We start from the raw sequence: 18,056 nt of genomic DNA on the forward strand, positions 1-18,056 counted from the left end.
TTAATCAATATGGAAAATATAGTCACATATAAAGAGTTATTGAACAGGCAGGGGGAGATCAAAACCAGATCAGAATTGACATCACAAGGAGTACAAGTAGAATGGTGGTCTTATTTACAGATACAATCAAAGTATGCACAGGATAGGAAGAACGAAGGTATTGCCAAAGACTACACAATATTAGATAAACTGTTGATACAGACAGAAAACAGACTGATCAAAGTGCTGTATAGATTCTTGTTGGAATATAAACTAGAGGAGGAACATGCCAAAGAAACCATGGTCGCCTGGGCGAAAAATTTCGGTTACAATGTGGAGTTGGCTAAGTGGGAAAAACTTTGGATACTTAATCAGAAACTAACATTGGCTACGGCGTATAAAGAAAATCTTTATAAGATGTTCTACAGATGGCATCTCCCTCCAGCACGGCTTTCCAAAATGTTCAAAAATCTGGCCCCAAATTGTTGGAAGTGTAAAAAAACACCAGGCACTTTCTATCATATGTGGTGGACGTGCAATGAGGCAAAAAAATATTGGAAAATGATTCAATCATGGTTAGAACATATGGTGGGAGAACAAATTATGTTTAAACCAGAAACTTTTCTCCTAGGCATAATACCGGAGGGGTTTAAGAAAGATACACTTTATTTAATTATACATATACTAACTGCAGCGCGCATAACCTATGCACAGTATTGGAAAAAAGAAAATACACCATCAGAGCTTGATACAATCACAAAAGTGTTGGCCTGTGCAGAAGCAGATAGGCTCACTCTTGAACTTAAAAATAAAGGGGAATCAGAATATTTTGAAGTATGGAACAGATTTTATGACTGGTATAAGACAAGATGACAAGACTGGAACAAATTTATATATTGTGATTGAACAGAAGGACAATGTATTAAGTAGATTAATTGTTAATGGTTGAAACTAGCTGTACATAATATGAATGTATGACCACTCCGACTCCGCAGTATTGCATTGTTTTAAATGTAAAAATAATAAAAATAAGTTTTTTAAAAAAGCTTTAAGGCAGCAGGTACTAATTGATCTCCGCCTATGTAGAATAAATGTTTAATGGCATTTGAGGACCTATGGGCTGATTGCAACGTATAATCCAGATGAGTCTTCCATGTACCTTGTGAGTGGAAAACACCCCAAGGTATTTAAATGTCCTAACCTGTTGTAAATTATGTCCTTCTATTCTCCAGGAGTATTGAATAGGTCTTTTAGTAAAAACTAAGATTTTTGATTTGTCAAAATTAAGAACCAACTTATTCTGTCTGTAGCATCCTAGTGTTGCACTAATTGTTCTCTTCAGTCCAATGGGAGTTTGTGAAATAATAGCAGCTTTGTTGGCATATAGGAGAATCAGAATGTTACGTTGTGCTGTTAGGAAGATGTAGATCAGGGTTCTGCAAAAGACGATCAGGGGGTTGATATAAAAATTAAAAAGGGAGAGATAGAATACAACCCTGCCGTACCCCCCTTTTATACCCTTACTGGGCCTGTTAAAGTCCCTCAAGGACCCTAACCTTCAAGGTGGAGTTAGCATACAATTTTTGTATGAGAAAAAGAAGGCGTTTATCAATAGTAGTGAGTTTTAATTTCTCCCAGAGAGTATTTGTGGATATTGAATTAGAGGCCTGCTTAAAATCAAGAAAGGCTATGGAACAGAATATTCTTTTAATATGTGTATTTTTGAACCAGATGGTAAAATACCAAGATATGATCCACTGTTGATCTTCCTTCTCTAAATCCAGCTTGTTCATCTTTGATTATCCTCCCTGAAATTAGCCAATCCTGGAATTTATAATTTAGGTTGGCATACAATTTACTAACAACACTCAGAAGACTAATGGGTCTATAATTGCCTGGGTCATTTCTATTATTACCCTTTTTGTAAATTGTTATGATTGCCAATCCCCAATCTCTTGGCATACGGCCCATTTTATCTATAAACATAAGAAGAGATGCTAGTAGAGGTGCCCATAAATTGTTCTTTTTAATTATTTCTGTCAGTATATTGTCAGCATCTGGTGCCTTATTAGCCTTGAGGGATTTGATCTACCGGGATATGTCTTCCAGTGTGACAGGGGGCCAATAAGAAGTTTGATCCAAACTAATTTGGCTCTCCTTAGTTACATAGTCAGGGTCTCTATATAGCTCTCTAAAATATTCTTCCCAGGCCTGAATTGGTACCTGATTAGTTGGGATAGGGGGGATTTTCACAATGCTCTGGTGATGTATTAAAAAAGGGATGTATTTTTTATCTTAACTGATGCAATTACCATATTTTTCGCACTATACGATGCACATTAGCTTTAGAGGAGGAAAAAATCTGTCTCTGCCTCCCAGCATCCATCCAGTATTCATTGGCTAGCATCCTTGCAGCAAAGAGCAAACAGCCTGGTCAGCTTCAGCATATTATCGCGGCCCCAGCATGTGGCTTGCCAGGGCTCTACTCCGTTGAGCCCACTACCGGTCAACTGAGCTCAGCTGCCAGGGAACATTGAAGCGTTTGCTGCCGAGTGGCTGATAGGCGGTTGGATCGGCCTTCTGGAATACTGCCAATAACCTGTTCTAGGCAGTGGAGATTGCCACCACCGATTGCCGTTGCTGCCTATAGCTGGTGGCAATAGGCAATCCCTGCCACTTAGAACAGCTGATCGGAGGTATTCCAGGTGGTTGATCCAACCTCCAATCAGCTGCTCGGCAGCAAAGGCTCCAGTGTTTCCCGGCGGCAAACAGCGGCAGCATTCGCCAACCCCCCACACAAAAAGTGTGTCTTATAGTGTCTTCTTTTAAAAGGGTCTTATATTGTGCCTTCAACTGCTTTAAATAATGAGTGTGATCCTCAGAAGGGGCGTTTTTACTTTTTCTGTACTCCCTGTTATATGTCGTTTTCAGTTGCACACAATCTTTATCAAACCATTTTTTATGCTTTAAAGCCGACTTTTTGGAGTGTTCCAGTGTTTTGTTAGTGAGAACTGATTTCAAATTTGTAATTAAGGTTTCAAACCCCTCTAAGTATGATCCTTCAAACTTACTTCTTAGGAGAGATATGTGCCTAGTTCTTTGGTTTCAGGAGCTAACATCCATTTAGTAACTTCCTTTGTATTTTTTTGTCTATTTATTTTTTACCTGAGTATTTTGGCTCTCTAACCTGGATAGGTAGATTGAGCCGTCCTTAAAAATTTCTGGTGTAATGTAAGAGTAGGGGTTTCTGGATCATGATTGCTTTCCAATCTACTTCCATCTTCTGTAGGATATAATCATGTATATTCTGCTGGGTAATCTCCATGTGTGGAGCCATTAAGAATACATAGGTCCAAATGTACAATCATCTGTCTTACACACAAACCTGCCTGATTTGCTTTGGGATCTTTAAACTGTCTGGAATGCAGGGGTTCTCCTTATGTATTCTCATCATAATGGATCTTAAATTGATTAATGCTTGATTGTTTGAGCCCATCCTAGTGTTTAAGTACCCCCTATAATTATTACTGCTGTGGGATATTTGTCTGAGCAGCCAAGGATAAAATTTTCTATGCTGTCCCAAATGATGTTGATAAAATTATTCTTATTAAAGGGAGGGATATAAATAAAGCAAAATCTCCATCTGTTTAGATAAGAGTAAGGTAGACACAACCCATGGCTATAAAGGTAGCAGGAATACACATTTAAATTGCAGGAATGTATTAGTGTCATAATACCTCCTTTGGCTCTCCCACCCACCTTACTTGGGACAGCCAGGATAAGAGTTAGCCCAATAACCATCTAACTGAATCCCTGCAGAGGTCCAGGTTTCCTGTAAGAAGAGGATGTCAAATTGTGATATATAGTCAAAAAAGAGTTAGTCTTTTGATGGGACAGTCCAACCCGCTATATTCCAGGTTGTAAGGGAAAGATGGTCATCATTTGCAGCTCATCAGGAAATATGATTTAAGGTTGTTACATTGGATTGAGGTGTCGTCACAAATGAAATTAGCCTTCTCTAAAAGGAGGGTTTTTTCCCCTCATCTAAGTCCTGTGTAAACTCCTAAGGAACTTGTTCAGAGTAAGAGGCTTCAACACCAGCTAACAGAGCTTGCCTTTCAGGTGCCTATTGAGATGTAGGGTAAGGAGTTATTAAGTCATGATGTATTTGACTTTGAAATGGTGACACTAACATGGGTCCTCTCTCAATCTCTTGGTTTGATGCTGAAGGTATCATAGGATATTCATAGAAGGATGATAGAATCTCCATCTCTACCGTGGCCTCTATTGGCCCCTGTGGATCTTGGCTTCTATTTTCTATGATCTCATATTGATGCAATCTCTTGCTTCTGGGGGGAAGTAAGAGGCTCAATTATTGGGGAAACCAGATCTATAAGAGCAGGGGTGGAGAACCATGGCTCTTTTGCGACTTGTGGACTTCAACTCCCAGAATTCCAGAACCAACATAGCTGCCTCAGGAATTCTGGGAGTTGAAGTCCACAAGTCGCAAAAGAGCCATGGTTCCCCACCCCTGTATAAGAGGCTCAGCTGTATTGATTGTGACCAACAAGGATTTATTTAAATTTTCTAACTTGAAAAGTATGTTGTCTTGTTCTTTCCTTGGTAGAAACCTAAAAACATTAATAAGGCCAGCTTCTGTGTTGTTAAATACATCTTCACCGAATAAGGCTGACTCACCCTTTCTTTCTCTCATTTTCCCAAGGATGAAAATGAGGAAAAGACAGCAACCTTGGGAGTTCGCATATTAACAATTAAGGGTTTAATCATTTCTTCACAGAAAACTCTGATGGGAAAGATTTGGAAGGAGGCTGTACCTTCATCTTAAATAGCATCAAAGGTATGGTGGGCTGCTTGAAAGACAAGAGTATCCACTTCCAATTTGGGGCCATTCGCAGTGAAGAAGCTGGCTTAAGGAACTTAGTATTGCACTCTTGGTATTCCAGCGTCCATAATTAAGTCTGTTCATATGGATTCTAAGAGCAATCTGTTGTGTTTGCAGTGAACTATGTAAATGATGTAATTGGGGAGGGGGGGAGGAGATGCTTTACCAGCTTTCAAGGAAACTTCTCTATTAATACATTCCCCTCTTGCTGCCTTGTCAGGAGAAAACCATTTTTTCTGAGAAGGCTGCCGCTTTTTAGCAGGTTCTTTAACTGTTTCCTTGGCTCTTTGCTCCTTGTCCACAGACCTATTCAGAGTTGGGATTTAACCAGGTCTGCTGCAAGGTCTTTAGTGGGGGTGCAGGGACCCAGATCTTGTACTTGAAGAAAAACAGCTATATCTTTTCTCAACAAATCATGTTGTATGGCTATTAGTTGCTCAAATATTGAAACAACAGTTGCGCTGTGAGAAAGTATTGCTTTACCATAAACTCAGTTGTATTTCCCCATGGTAATCTCTCCATACTCTGATTTAGCTTGTTGTTCTTAGTCTTTTTAGCCTTTATGTCAGGTTCCATATAGGATGTAACTGGACTAGTTGTTTGTGAGAGCGTCTGTCTGTCAGTTTGCTTTCCCCACCCCACCCCAAATTCGGGAAAGTCTAATAGCTGTTGCTTTGCCAATTCTCTTTGAAGGTCCTGTTTTACATCTCAAAATTTGTTGGAGATGGAGGGAGGGTTAGTTTTACTTAGTTCTCTTTCTAGCAAAGTGCTCCTCAATTCTTGGTTGTTTTGCAGTTTTCACAGGTGGGAGAGATCCTGGGCTGGTACCATGACATTTCTTTTTCCCATGTCTTATCAGTTCAAGGCAAAAACAAATTATCTGTGTTGTGGTCTTTATTGTTATCTCATCCAAAGAATATTAGTTTTAAAAAATGGATCCAGTAGGAATACTAAAAATTGATAAAATAAAATAAAACTGAGAGGAGCTACTGCAAACATGTTCCAGCAGTTAACCTCCTAGCTTCTCGATCTCAAGTAACTTTTAGACAGAATCAGTAAAATATAATTGGAGCATGACTTTGGTTCAAGGTACTTCTGTTTTTCTTGAGAGCACATATTTGCCACAATAGTGAGAAAAAACAACAGAATTACTTATAAAATCGGCCAATATATAAAGAAGTACTCCTTGACTTGTATTTCTTGCCATGGTAAGGCTAGTTACATAAGCATGTCTGTGTGCCAACTATGACCCTTTTAAACCAGTCAGACTCAGCAATGATAATCCACAACTTGATCAAATCCTTATAGTAACACAACATTCCTGAAATCACTATGGCTTCTGTTTGTTGAGATCTCATATCAAGAAGGGCTGATATTAATCTTGAAAACATGGCCAAGTTTCTCTCTGTCCCATCTTATATTAATCAAAATCAAAGCAGAGGTATTTTGAGTTTCTCATGCTTCCTGCTATTTCTAAATTGTGTAATCTCTTGCACAACAACATTCTTCTTTCTTCCCTCCCTTTCTTTCTTCCCCTTTTTTTCTTTCTCCAGCTTAGTTCCATGCTATGCAGCTCTCAAGCAATGAAATAAGCTCCCTAAGGCAGAGTACTGGGCTCCTACTGTCATAACATTTGGGAACATAGGAAAAAAGCACTTTTTTCATCAAACTTTTATCATTTTATGATTGAATTTTACTTTATTTAATTGCATCAATTTTATTGTTTTCTACTTTACTTTTTATAATTGTAAGCTTCTTAAATGTTGTAATAAATAACGTAAATTTAATAATGAACAAAAATGCTTTGAAAATATTTGTTTCAACTGACAATCTAGTAAGGTTTCATAATAGGAATATTAGAGGAGAAACCTACTATCTCACTATAAAGATTAAAAAAAGCATGCAGTTATTTTCACATGACCTTTAAAATATGTGTAACTTTTGTTACAGACTGAGGTTTTTCATTTTTTTAGTATAGCTTTAAAATGAAATTTGTCATCAAATTGGAGGGGCTCAAAAGGCTAGTCCTTGTTTAGCAATTTCCTTGTTTAGTGGCATTCAACATTATGACAATAATGAAAAAAGCATTTTTATGACCAATCCTTGTATTTACAACTTTGACTATTCTGTAAAGCAAAAGTGAAGTAACAACATAAGCACAATAGCAGTTTCACTTAGAAACTACTTTGTGTTAAGGTAATGATGATTTAATAGCTGACCAGTTGCGGTAAGGTTGTAAACCGAGATGATGAAATGAGAATGAGTCAGCAGGGTTAATGCAACTTTAAGAAGCTGTCAATATAACGGAGGCAATGTGAGGGTCTCCGTGTGTGTTCCCGTGTTATAGCTGAAAATTGATTGATTGCCTGGTTTTGCCTAGTACATGTATGTATGTATGTATATGTATGTGTATGTGTATGTATGTATATGTGTGTGTGTGTGTGTGTGTGTGTGTGTGTTGTATTTGTGCTGATAAATAAAACAAATATAAAAAGGCAACATTAAAAATAAAAATATGGTTTTCTGCCTGGATGGTCTTCTGTAATGAGCCGAAGGACAGAAAGGGGGAGTAGTGAGCTCCCTCCCATATTTGGGCATACCAGGGGTTGTAACACACACACACACACACATATATGTGATGAGAGCAACTTTTGCATCTCATTTGGAAACCAAGGACCCAGAGTATGGAGGAAGAATGGAGAGGCCAATCAAGCACAGTAATCCCATGGTCATTGAACCAGTTTTTGGTGCTTTTGGCAAAAGTTGCTCTCATCAGAAAAGAGGACTTTGGACCAAGGAGCAACAGGACTATGGACCACTGTGCTTCATTAAGACCAGGGTCAACGAGCACTTCATGCTTCCTTCTGCAGACAAACTTTATGGGGATGCTGACTTCATTTTCCAGCTGCCCACACTGCCAAAAGCCCCAAAACCTGGTTCAATGACTGGGGGATTACTGTGCTTGATTGGCCAGCAAACTCACCTGACCTATGAATCTATGGGGCATTGCCAAGAGAAAGATGAGAGACATGAGACCGAGCAATGCAGAAGAGCTGAAGGCCGCTATTGAAGCATCCTGGTCTTCCATAACACCTCAGCAGTGCCACAGGCTGATAGCTTCCATGCCAGGCCGAATTGAGGCAGTAATTGCTGCAAAAGGGGCCCAAACCAAGTACTGAGTACATATGCATGCTTATACTTTTCAGAGGTCCGATATTGTTCTATGTACAATCCTTGTTTTATTGATTGCATGTAATATTCTAATTTTCTGAGATGGTGGATTGGGGGTTTTCATGAGCTGTACACCATAATTATCACAATTATGACAAATCACGGCTTGAACTATCTTGCTTTGCATGTAATGAGTCTTATCTCATATATTAGTTTTACCTTTTAAGTTGCATTACTGAAATAAATGAACTTTTGCACGATATTCTAATTTTTCAAGTTTTACCTATGTGTGTGTGTGTGTGTGTGTATGTGTGTGTGTCTTGTAGATAAACCACTGTTTGAAAAACAAAACCTCTGTGTACTGTATTTTGCTCCAGGGTTGTCTCAAAATAGTAGTCACATTGTGCACACTCTGACACTTTGCTTAACAATCAATTTGCCAATCCGAATTGTGGTGCTAAACAACTATCTGTACTGGAGACAAAATATTTCTGAATGGCATTTTCAGTATTCAGAAATTCAGAAAGTTATTTTCCTACCCCTTCTTATAATTCTCATATCTCGAAAATCTTTTCAATTTAAACAAAATTCAAATAAAGGAACAAAATTCTTTCTCAGCTCCCATTCTAGCCACAAGCTATTATTAACAAGCAATGATCAAGCTATAAAACTAGAATTTAGGAAAATAAAAATCAACATATACAGCATAATTTACTTCTACTAGAAGTCATTCTACTTCCTTTGTCAAAAAAGATATTTTAAAAAATTTACTTACTTCTGTGCTTCTTTCAACTATGCTTTAATCCCAATCCAACTAGTTCCTGCATATTAAAAAACATGTTAGAAAAAAGACCAATAATTAAAACTTCCAAATGAATAATCAAATAAACTTTACTGGGATAAACAAGGGACCTTGTGCTACACCCAAATCAGCCATACTTTTCAGCCAAGAGTTCAATATCTATTTCAACTGATTTGTGGAGCAGAATACTCCATAGCTTTCTATTCCACCCATTCATTTCCCATTCAAACAACTACAGTGTATAAACACAGCTTCTTAGCATGTTTAAAAAGTGGTTTATTTTGCTAAAGCTCAAAACTTAACCACTTCCCTACAGCAATTCAAACTCTGATGCAATCCATTCATACAATTCAAAAACACTTTTGTAGCTTGTGATTTCCTGCCAGCTTCCTCCTTGACTTTGCTTGTTGGAAGCCAGCTGGGAAGGTTGCAAATGGTGATTGTGAGACATTGTGATCATTGTAAATGTATGTTGGTCTTGAGGCAACCAAATCACATGACCAGGAGGATGCTGCAATTTCAAGGAACAATCATAAATCTCCTTTTTTAATGCTATTATAATTTCCGGGTAAGTGAAGATACTTGTAATAAAGATAGGGTTTGTATCAATGATGACTGGTTGTGCTATGAAAGTGTAAACATGGAAATGCTGCCGATTCAAATACACAGAAAACAGTGAACTGTAGATACTTACGGTACATCTAAATTTGTTTGTGCATCTGATTTTACCTTTAATTCTTGATGTATGTAGCTTCATTAGTAGTATAGGACCAGGAAAATGGTGAGAAGTAAGGAATTAGAATTTGCACTCTTTTCATTTTCCCATTATAATTTAATTCTTAAATCAAAATACTGAAATTAAAAATACTGTTTTAAAAGAGTCTTGCAACAACAGTGAAAAATAATAAAATGTAATGCAGTGGTTAAAAGTGTTGGACTTGGAAGATCCATTCAAGTCCATCTTTAACTATGACAGCTCCCTGGATGACTTTGGGACAGACATAATTTCACAGCCAATGTACTCAGAAGTTTAAGGGAGCACAGAATTTATGTCTATTACTTTAGCTTCTGAAAAAGAATAACGGATAAAAATCTAATAATGTAACTAAAACGTAATTTAAAAAAAGGTTTTACCTGCTTGACAGCATGTGGCAGGATGTGAAAATAGCAGTTAGGAGCAATCTATTTACTGGCTGTTGGAATTAGACACCGTTCTTTGACAAAACAAATCCCAAACTGAGCACAACATTGCTTAGTCAATGAGACTAATGAATTAGCTTTAACCACTTTTAGGGGGAAGCTCATTATTGCGCCACGAGGTTTGCATACTAAATTACCTAATTAGCGAAGAAAATATATACAGTACCACGGGTGAAAGAACCACCCATTACACACGCGGCAGGAACTTATATTACAGGGAACTAGCCTACATGCTTGAATCGCTAATTCTCAACAAGGAAAGTTGCGCGAAGCAGCTTTCTTGAAGTCATAGCCAAAGCCTGATGAAGGGCAAAAGTGGGGAAGAGCTCCAAATCCTAAAGAGAGCTCCACGTGAAAGCCAATCCGACTGAGCGAGCCGACATCCCTTTCAAACGAACGAGCCTAGGCCAACCTCTTCCGGACCAACACGGCTCTTACCCCTCTACTCCATCCACCGGGCGCGCTAACAAAGCAGGAGGAAGCCCATGTATGAGCAGGAAAAGAAGCCTCCGGAGGTCACGCTGAGTGGAAGTCACAGCCCCTCGCTCGGGTCAGGAAAACAGAAAAATAGATTTCCACGAAGGACAGGGCCACTAACCCTTCGCGTATGCTTAGGCCCAATCAAGTCACCCGCCGCAAATCAAAGTGTCGGCTGCACAGCGGCGTGACCCGAAGCTTCCGACGCGACGGTTACGTCACCGTTAAAGCGACCGCACCTCCTTTCCTTTTTTTGCTCCCGAGTCCCGCCCCCAGTTAGAGGCACAAGCAAGTGGAGGTCGTCTTTGCTGGCGCTGCTGTAGCAGTTGATATAGCAGGACAGCTAAGCCTCGCCGGTGCAACGTTCCCTCCCATACGCGTGTAAATGAGGAGGGCGCTCTGCTTCCTCCACCTGCGCTTTCCCGAAAGCGCCCCCCTCCCGTGCGCGCGTCATTAGCAGATCGTCGAGCGGAGGCGACTGCTTTGGTGGAGACGCGGTGGAATAAAGGAAGAGAGAACGATGGTCCTCTTCGGTCCCGACTGAGTGACGTGAAGGACTCGGGCACGGTCAGTGCCTCAGTTGTATTTCATTCTTGTCACATGGCCTCATCCTACCGGGAAATAAGTGGCCGGATTCCTTTAGGCCAGTGGTGGGCAACCTTTTTTTTCAACTGAGCCAAATCTCGCCAAAACCACGATTGAAATTTATTTGGAGAGCCGCATTTTTAAAACCGAAAATACATAGGATGGTACACTGTTTTTAGTTTCAATAAGTTTTTATTGAGAATATTCCGCATGCAAGTATCCACATAGGTCGGGAGGATACAAATAACACAACTAATAAAATAAAAACTTTAGAACGATATTATTTATCGATAACGTTAAATTCCGTAAAATTTGCCTTACAATGTAGAGAAAATTACATCCTGACAATGACTGACAAAGTCACAACCACTAATGTGAACATTGGCCTTGCATTTCCTTGGATAGTTTGAGTAAGTCAGGTTTGAATGTTGTTGCTTTTAATTTCATCTCCCTCTCCCACTTTCTTTCTTTTTTTCTTTTTCTTTCTCTCTCTCTGGCTCTTTGTCTCTCTCTCCCTCCCTCCCTCTCTGTCTCCCTCTGTCATTTTCTCTGGGTGTCTATCTGTCTGTCTCTCTCTCTCTATCTCTGTCTCTCTCTCCTCCTTCCCCCATCTCTCACTGTGTGTGTGTGTGTGTGTGTGTCTCACTCACTCTGTGTGTGTGTGTGTGTCTGTCTCTCACTCATTCACTTAATCACTCACTCTGTGTGTGTGTCTCTCTCTGTCTGTCTATCTTTCTCTCCCTCCCTCCCCCTCTGTGTGTGTGTGTGTGTGTGTCTGTCTGTCAGTCTCTCTCTGATTCCCTCACTCCCTCACTCCCTCTCTCTGTCTGTCTGTCTCATTCGCACGCGCACACACACACACACACACACACACTGTGGTCACCTTGTTGAGTGTTCCAATCACATTTGAAATGTGATTGGAACACTCAACAAGGTGACCACAGTGTGTGTGTGTGTGAATGAGACAGACAGAGAGAGGGAGTGAGAGAGGGAATCAGAGAGAGACTGACAGAGACGAATCAGAGAGGTACTTTTAACTACCTGGCAGCGGCGTTTTGGCTTGGGGGGCTCCTCAGAACTTCCCAAGACTTCGGAGGGAAGTTTACAGCCCTCCCTCGGAACGCTTCGGAGGGAAGCTTCTTCAAAAGCCCTGGCGAGTGACAAGAAGTCTCCCAGGCTTTAATTTGCCGAGCTGTGCGCACGCGCCTGTTTTCCACGCCGTGGAGCAGCGGCGAAATTCTGGGCGGCGATCGATGATTCCGGGGGCCATCCGGGAAGATGAGGAACGCGAGGGGGGACCCTGCCCCCCCACTGATGGCCCCCGGAATCATCACTCGCCGCCCAGAATCTCGCCGCTGCTCCACACCGTGGAAAACAGGCGCGCGCATACAGCTCGGCAAATTACAGCCTGGGAGACTTGTCTCGCCGGGGTTTTGCAGAAGCTTCCTTCCGAAGCCCGAGAGGAGGGAGGGAAGTGGGCGCCCGGCACACAGAAGAGCCAGATTAAAATGTTTAAAGAGCCGCATTTGGCTCGCGAGCCGCGGCTTGCCGACCACTGCTTTAGGCTAACTCCTGGGTCAACGAGTGCTTTCCAATTTTGTTAAGGACCATGCGTTGCCTCTAGTTGCTGTTTTAACTGCGATCGGTATTCTTTTTATTATTGATTAGCAGAAATAAGGTATCTTAGAAGAATTAAGGATGATTCAAAGTCTGCAGTTCTATGCATTCATTTCTCGAGCTACTTTTCTCTCTAACTATAGTGGGGAGGGAGGTTGTCAGATTGCACAAGTTTTTTTGTGTCCTCTCTTTTTCCCTTCAAAATAATAGATACGTTGTTGGAACATTTAAAATCCTTTGGTAAGTAGTATTGGATTTGGATACGTATACCTTACCTAACAATATTATTTTCCAAATTAACTAGGAATAAAGGGAGGATGGCATGTGGGCACCTGCAGGATAAAAGTATGACAATGCAGTTTCTTCCCCTTTCATGCAAGGGTAAGATGTTGCAGCACATGTACAAAAGGGCTGGGACCAATGATGGGATTCAGCCCGTTCGCGCTGGTTTGGTAGAACTGATAGCTAATTTTTTGTTGAGTTTGGCGAATCAGTTAGACATGTTCTGGAAAATCTGTGTTATCTGGAACACATCTTGTTTTTGTTTAACTTCTTTCCAGGTGGGGAAGGGAAAAAAAACCCTCCCCAAAGGTCCAAGAAAGGAGCTTCAATCACGTCATTAGGGTGAAAACTGTTTTATATTACAGCAGGTGGTGGGGACAGGGTGGGACCTGCGCATAAGGGCCAAAGTGTCAGCAGAACGCCAGCGGGTCAGGGAGGGTGCTGAAATGAGCAGTCATCCTGCCTGCAGCACCCATGCCAGCTGCCTCTCCCCGGCCAGAGGTGGAATGCCACCTCATTTAACTTCCCTCCGGTGGGCCTGGGCAACTGCTGGAAAGAGACAGGCCCGCTTCATTGCATGGTGCCCAGATGTTGCTTCCCACAAGTATTTCTTTTCCTACTTAATTTCCAGATCTGTTGCATTTCTCCACATTTCTTCCAGTCGTGTGCAGGAAAAGAAAAGTTTGTGGGACCAAAAAAAGTTCCATCAATTCCAATTTCTTACCAAAAAAAATCTCACAAATTGTTGGAACTTTTTTTTTAGTCCTACAAACTTGTTTCACTGCATACACAGCAGAAAATGACGGAGAAATACGATGGACCTGGAAATCAGGTAGGCAAAAAGATGGAGGAAGTGATGGTATCTGGGCGGTGGTGGGTGGGGCAAGCTCCGTGGCACTGCATGGTGCTGCAATGGAGAAATGGGCAATGCAACAGCCAACGCGAGGGAAGGAAGAAGCCGCTTTCCCTCTTCCTTCTTCCTGTTCCTCCTTCCCTTGTGCCAGCTGCTCCATTTCCCTTTTCCCCATTGCAGCACAGCACCCAGGATCTACTTTGATAATGGGTGGTGGTGGTAATTTAACAACCAATTCATCCAGGGTCAGGTTGGCCGTCATGGAAGGCACGGCTCGTCCCACATGTGCAGCAGAGCTTTACCCACATCAAAACCTTCCCTGCCAAAGTTTTTTTTTTGAATTTTTTTAATTTTGATTAAACAAAAAGACAAAAAAAGAATCATCCTTCATTACATCTTGTAGAAAGTGTGTCGACTGGTTACAAATAACTTTCGTGCATTTCTTCCACAGTCATTACTTGTAGTTCATATTAGATTATACACTAAATAAAAAATCTTTGTATATCTTACTATCAATGTACCACAATTCTCATTTGACTACAATTATTTGAATGTGCTTTTACCTCAAATCATTCATACTTAAAGACACAACCACATAATGGCATTCATTAGCTATTTCAAAAATCCTCCAATACCATTATACCTTTGACATATTCTAAGTAAAAGTCAATTAATAAAATTTCTAAACCTTTCCCCCCACTTTTTCCCCCAACACGCTGTTTAGAGTTTGTATCCAAGTTGCTTTCGTCAATACCAGAGCATGTATATATTATTAAACAAGATCAATTGACATTTCCTTGTTGTTATAATTGACTAAAAATCATTTAATATTTATAGCCCACCTCCTCTCGTCAAACCCCCCCCAAATTACACCTTTATGACAAGATCTAAATAAAAGTTTGTTAATAAAATTTATAGGTCTTTTTCCCAGATCGCAATTTACAATTTATATCCAAATTTCTTTTACTAGTTTGCCAGTACATGTATATATCATTAAGTGTATCCATTATCATTTCATTATTGTTATTATAGTTAATTATTTGCCAGTACATGTATATATCATTAAGTGTATCCATTATCATTTCATTATTGTTATTATAGTTAATTATTTGTTGACGAATAAACATTTAATAACAATCTAAAACAAGCTAAGAATTACTAAATTCCTACTTATTGATCACCAAAATTAACTAATTTTTTATTATCAACTTTCATTGTCAACCTGTATCTTTCCAATAACAAAACAGTCTTATCTTTCTTGCCAATTGTGGTGTCAGTCTTTTTATCTCCTTTATAAGGTTTTTATAGACTTCTCTCCGCACTTTGTTGCTTGAAGGATCTCTCAGGTAATCTCGTTGCCCTCCAGTTGTTATTAAAATTAGCTTGTCTTTGGTTGTCAATCGTGCTTCTGAAAAAATTTCTCTTCTTAAATCCATCATCATTACCCTTTTTTCTTCTTCTGTATCTTGGAATCTGGGGTAGAGCTCCAGTTCGTCGAATTCCCTTTTCTATATTCCCTTCGTTCCACTTTCACCCACATTTGCTCCATTAATAAATTCATCTATTGTCTTATTTTTATCTTCTATGTCTTCATTCTCCCCTTTAATTTTTGGGGTTGCCCTTCATCCTTTGCTGTGAGGAACACTAGTTTTTCCAACTTCTTCTCAATTCTCCCATATCCTTCCAATAGATTTTGAATTCCAGCCAAGATATTTTGAAATTTTAAAGTTTCCTCATCTGAATATTGATCCATGTTTCCAAAAAAGAGGAAAGAAAAAAAAAAACTAGTAGCCACTGCCACTCTAGCCTTCCAGGCCTCTTTTATTTTTTTATTTTAGGTTGACTTAAACACATGTTCTTTTATGATCTTCAAAGGAGAAGGGTTCTGTTTTTTTCCCCCTTCTCTCCCCTGCCAAAATAGTTTTCAAAAGCACCTGCGAAAACAATTTGTGCCCTTGGCTCTTTATCAGTTTCTATAAACAAATTGCAAACCCTTCAGCTACAAGGTCAGTAAGATCAAAGAGGAAAAAAGAAGAGATACATTGTTTCAAAAACTCTAGCCTCTGACCTCTGAGTGGCAGTGTTGCTACTTTTCAATTTCTAATATTTATCTCTGGCTTATAGGAAACGAAGTTCTTTAATGAAATTTAATAACAAGTAATAGGAAGAATTGTTAAAATAAAAAGGAAGGTTTTAATCCAGAAGTCAAAAAATAAAGTAACAAAAAGCAGAAGAAAAAAATTAATCCATTCACTTTTAAGAGGAGAAACGAGAAACGTTGCGAGCATTTCAATCCACAAAGTATAGTTACAAAGAAAAAAAAAGCTTTCCAAAGCAATCCAATATAAGTTAATTTTGCTGCTTAATTCTTTTGGTTAAGGATCTAATTTGGATTTTTAAAAAAGTTTCTTTGGGCAATCTTTCCCAAAATAGAAAAAATACCTCACCAGATGGACTCACTTTCTCTTTTCACTTCCTTCATTCTGGAGCCCTGCCAACTTCATCAGCCTGGGGCTGCCTGTTTACCGCCACCATGAAGAGCTTCCCTTGGGTCAATCAGGGACTTTGCGGTGTCCCTGAAACCAGCAAGGCTTCGTCTTTCTGATCACCGTCTCTGCAGGACGGTTTAGGTCCAAATGGACCATCCAGCAGCAAAAGTGTCAACGACGGTCTCAGAGTGTAAAGACCGCACATTGTAACGTCACGACATTGGCTCCTCTTACCAAAGGCTCCTCCTCCCCTGCCAAAGTTTATGTGATTAAACATATTTCAGAATTACAAAACTCTTCATTTTGTCTGAGGTCTGAAAATGCAGGAGTTTCCAAAGGAAAACGTTCTGTTTATCTTCATTTCCTTTTTGTCAACAAAAACAGATTCATAGTTTTCAAAACAATGGACAAGCTCATTTATTTCAACCGCCTAATACATTCATCAAGATACTCACAGAGAGGGCGAAAGTCCTGTTGGTTGCTCCGTGCTGGCCCAGACGACCATGGTTCGTGGACTTGATCAGCCTATCCATCTCCCGCCCGTGGAGGATACCCCAGGACAGGATCTCCCTCAGCCAGTGGCTCCGGGAAATTCTCTGAGCGTATCATCCAGACCATACAGGCTTCAAGACGCGACTCTACGAACCATATTTAGAACACTTCCTGGGCCGCTTTCTGTAAGTGGTATTCCACCAACAACATCAATCCTATTTCGACCTCTGTTGCTCAGGTGCTTGAATTCCTTCAACACTGACTTGAAAAGGTGCTCGCCCCAAACACTCTTCGAAGGCAGGTTGCCACCTTACCCACAATTCTATGAACTGGTTCAAATTGCACTTTTTCTTGGCACCTGCAAGTGAGTAGTTTCCTTCAGGGTGCAGCAAATTTGCAGCCACCAGTAATTCACAGTTATCCCACATGGGATCTCTTCCTAGTTTTATAGGCTCTCATTGATCCACCGTTTGAGCCATTGAAGACTTCTATCCTTCATCATTGACACTAAAAGTCACCTTCCTTGTGGCAGTCACCTCCACAAGGTGAATTTCAGAGCTGGCAGCTCTCTCTGTCCAAGACATCATTTGGCCTGACAGGGTCATCCTCAGGCTGGACCCATTGTTCATCCCTAAAGTGAACACTTGCTTCCACAGGTCTCAGGAAGTTATTTTACCTGACTTTTGACGCCAGCCATCCCACCGAGAAATGGTGGCATAAATTGGACATCCGAAGGGCAGTTCACCGATATATGAAGAGGATGGCTTTCTTCTGTCGAACCGAATCATTATTTCTCTTTTCAGCCCACTTCTATGGGCAAGAAAGTGACTTCTACCATTGGCAGATTGGTTGCAGGCCTGCATAGTGCTGGCCTATGAACATCAATCTAGGCAACCACCAGGTTGGATTATGGCTCACTCCACTCGCAGCACAGCTACCAGAGCCACCTGGTTTACTCAAGCATCAGTGGAGGAGGTTTGTAGGGCAGCCACTTGGGCCTCTCCATCGCCCTTCATCAAGAATTATAAACTGGACTCGTTCACCTCTGCTGAGGCATCATTTGGGCAGAGGGTCCTACAGACTATTCATGAAGCAGACAGGGCCCCGGACCATCCGATTTCTTATCCATAAGACATTAAGGTTGGGTATATCCAATGCTTAGATTCTCCAAGAAGCGCACAGGAGAAGGAACATTGTCTTATTTGA

At 40.4% G+C, this 18,056-nt stretch overlaps 2 protein-coding genes across 15 annotated transcripts in view; one reads left to right on the forward strand and one right to left on the reverse strand.

The window, feature by feature from the left end:
- PPHLN1 (periphilin 1) overlaps window positions 1–10,702 on the reverse strand; it is a 42,488-nt gene extending 31,786 nt beyond the window's left edge. Inside the window, exons 1-3 of one of the 7 annotated variants that reach the window (XM_081957195.1) lie at window positions 10,494–10,702; window positions 9,550–9,606; window positions 8,829–8,874 (exon numbers count right to left, since the gene is read on the reverse strand). In XM_081957195.1, coding sequence (XP_081813321.1) covers window position 8,829 — 1 coding nt within the window. In that variant the 5' untranslated portion in view covers window positions 8,830–8,874; window positions 9,550–9,606; window positions 10,494–10,702. The other 6 variants (XM_081957192.1, XM_081957193.1, XM_081957196.1 and 3 more) reach the window with 6 other exon arrangements.
- Window positions 10,703–10,880: 178 nt separating this feature from the next.
- The window catches only part of ZCRB1 (zinc finger CCHC-type and RNA binding motif containing 1), a 47,093-nt gene continuing 39,917 nt past the window's right edge, over window positions 10,881–18,056 (forward strand). For 4 of the 8 annotated variants that reach the window (XM_081957200.1, XM_081957204.1, XM_081957205.1 and 1 more), the window contains exon 1: window positions 10,881–11,099. The gene's annotated coding sequence lies outside the window, so the exon portion shown is untranslated. Of the gene's footprint in view, window positions 11,100–11,119; window positions 11,176–12,681; window positions 12,796–13,038; window positions 13,116–18,056 lie in introns of those variants that run through there. The other 4 variants (XM_081957202.1, XM_081957207.1, XM_081957201.1 and 1 more) reach the window with 4 other exon arrangements.

The sequence above is a fragment of the Natrix helvetica genome (genome assembly GCF_964273705.1).
Source record: "Natrix helvetica genome assembly, chromosome: 6".
NCBI classification, from domain to species: domain Eukaryota; kingdom Metazoa; phylum Chordata; class Lepidosauria; order Squamata; family Natricidae; genus Natrix; species Natrix helvetica.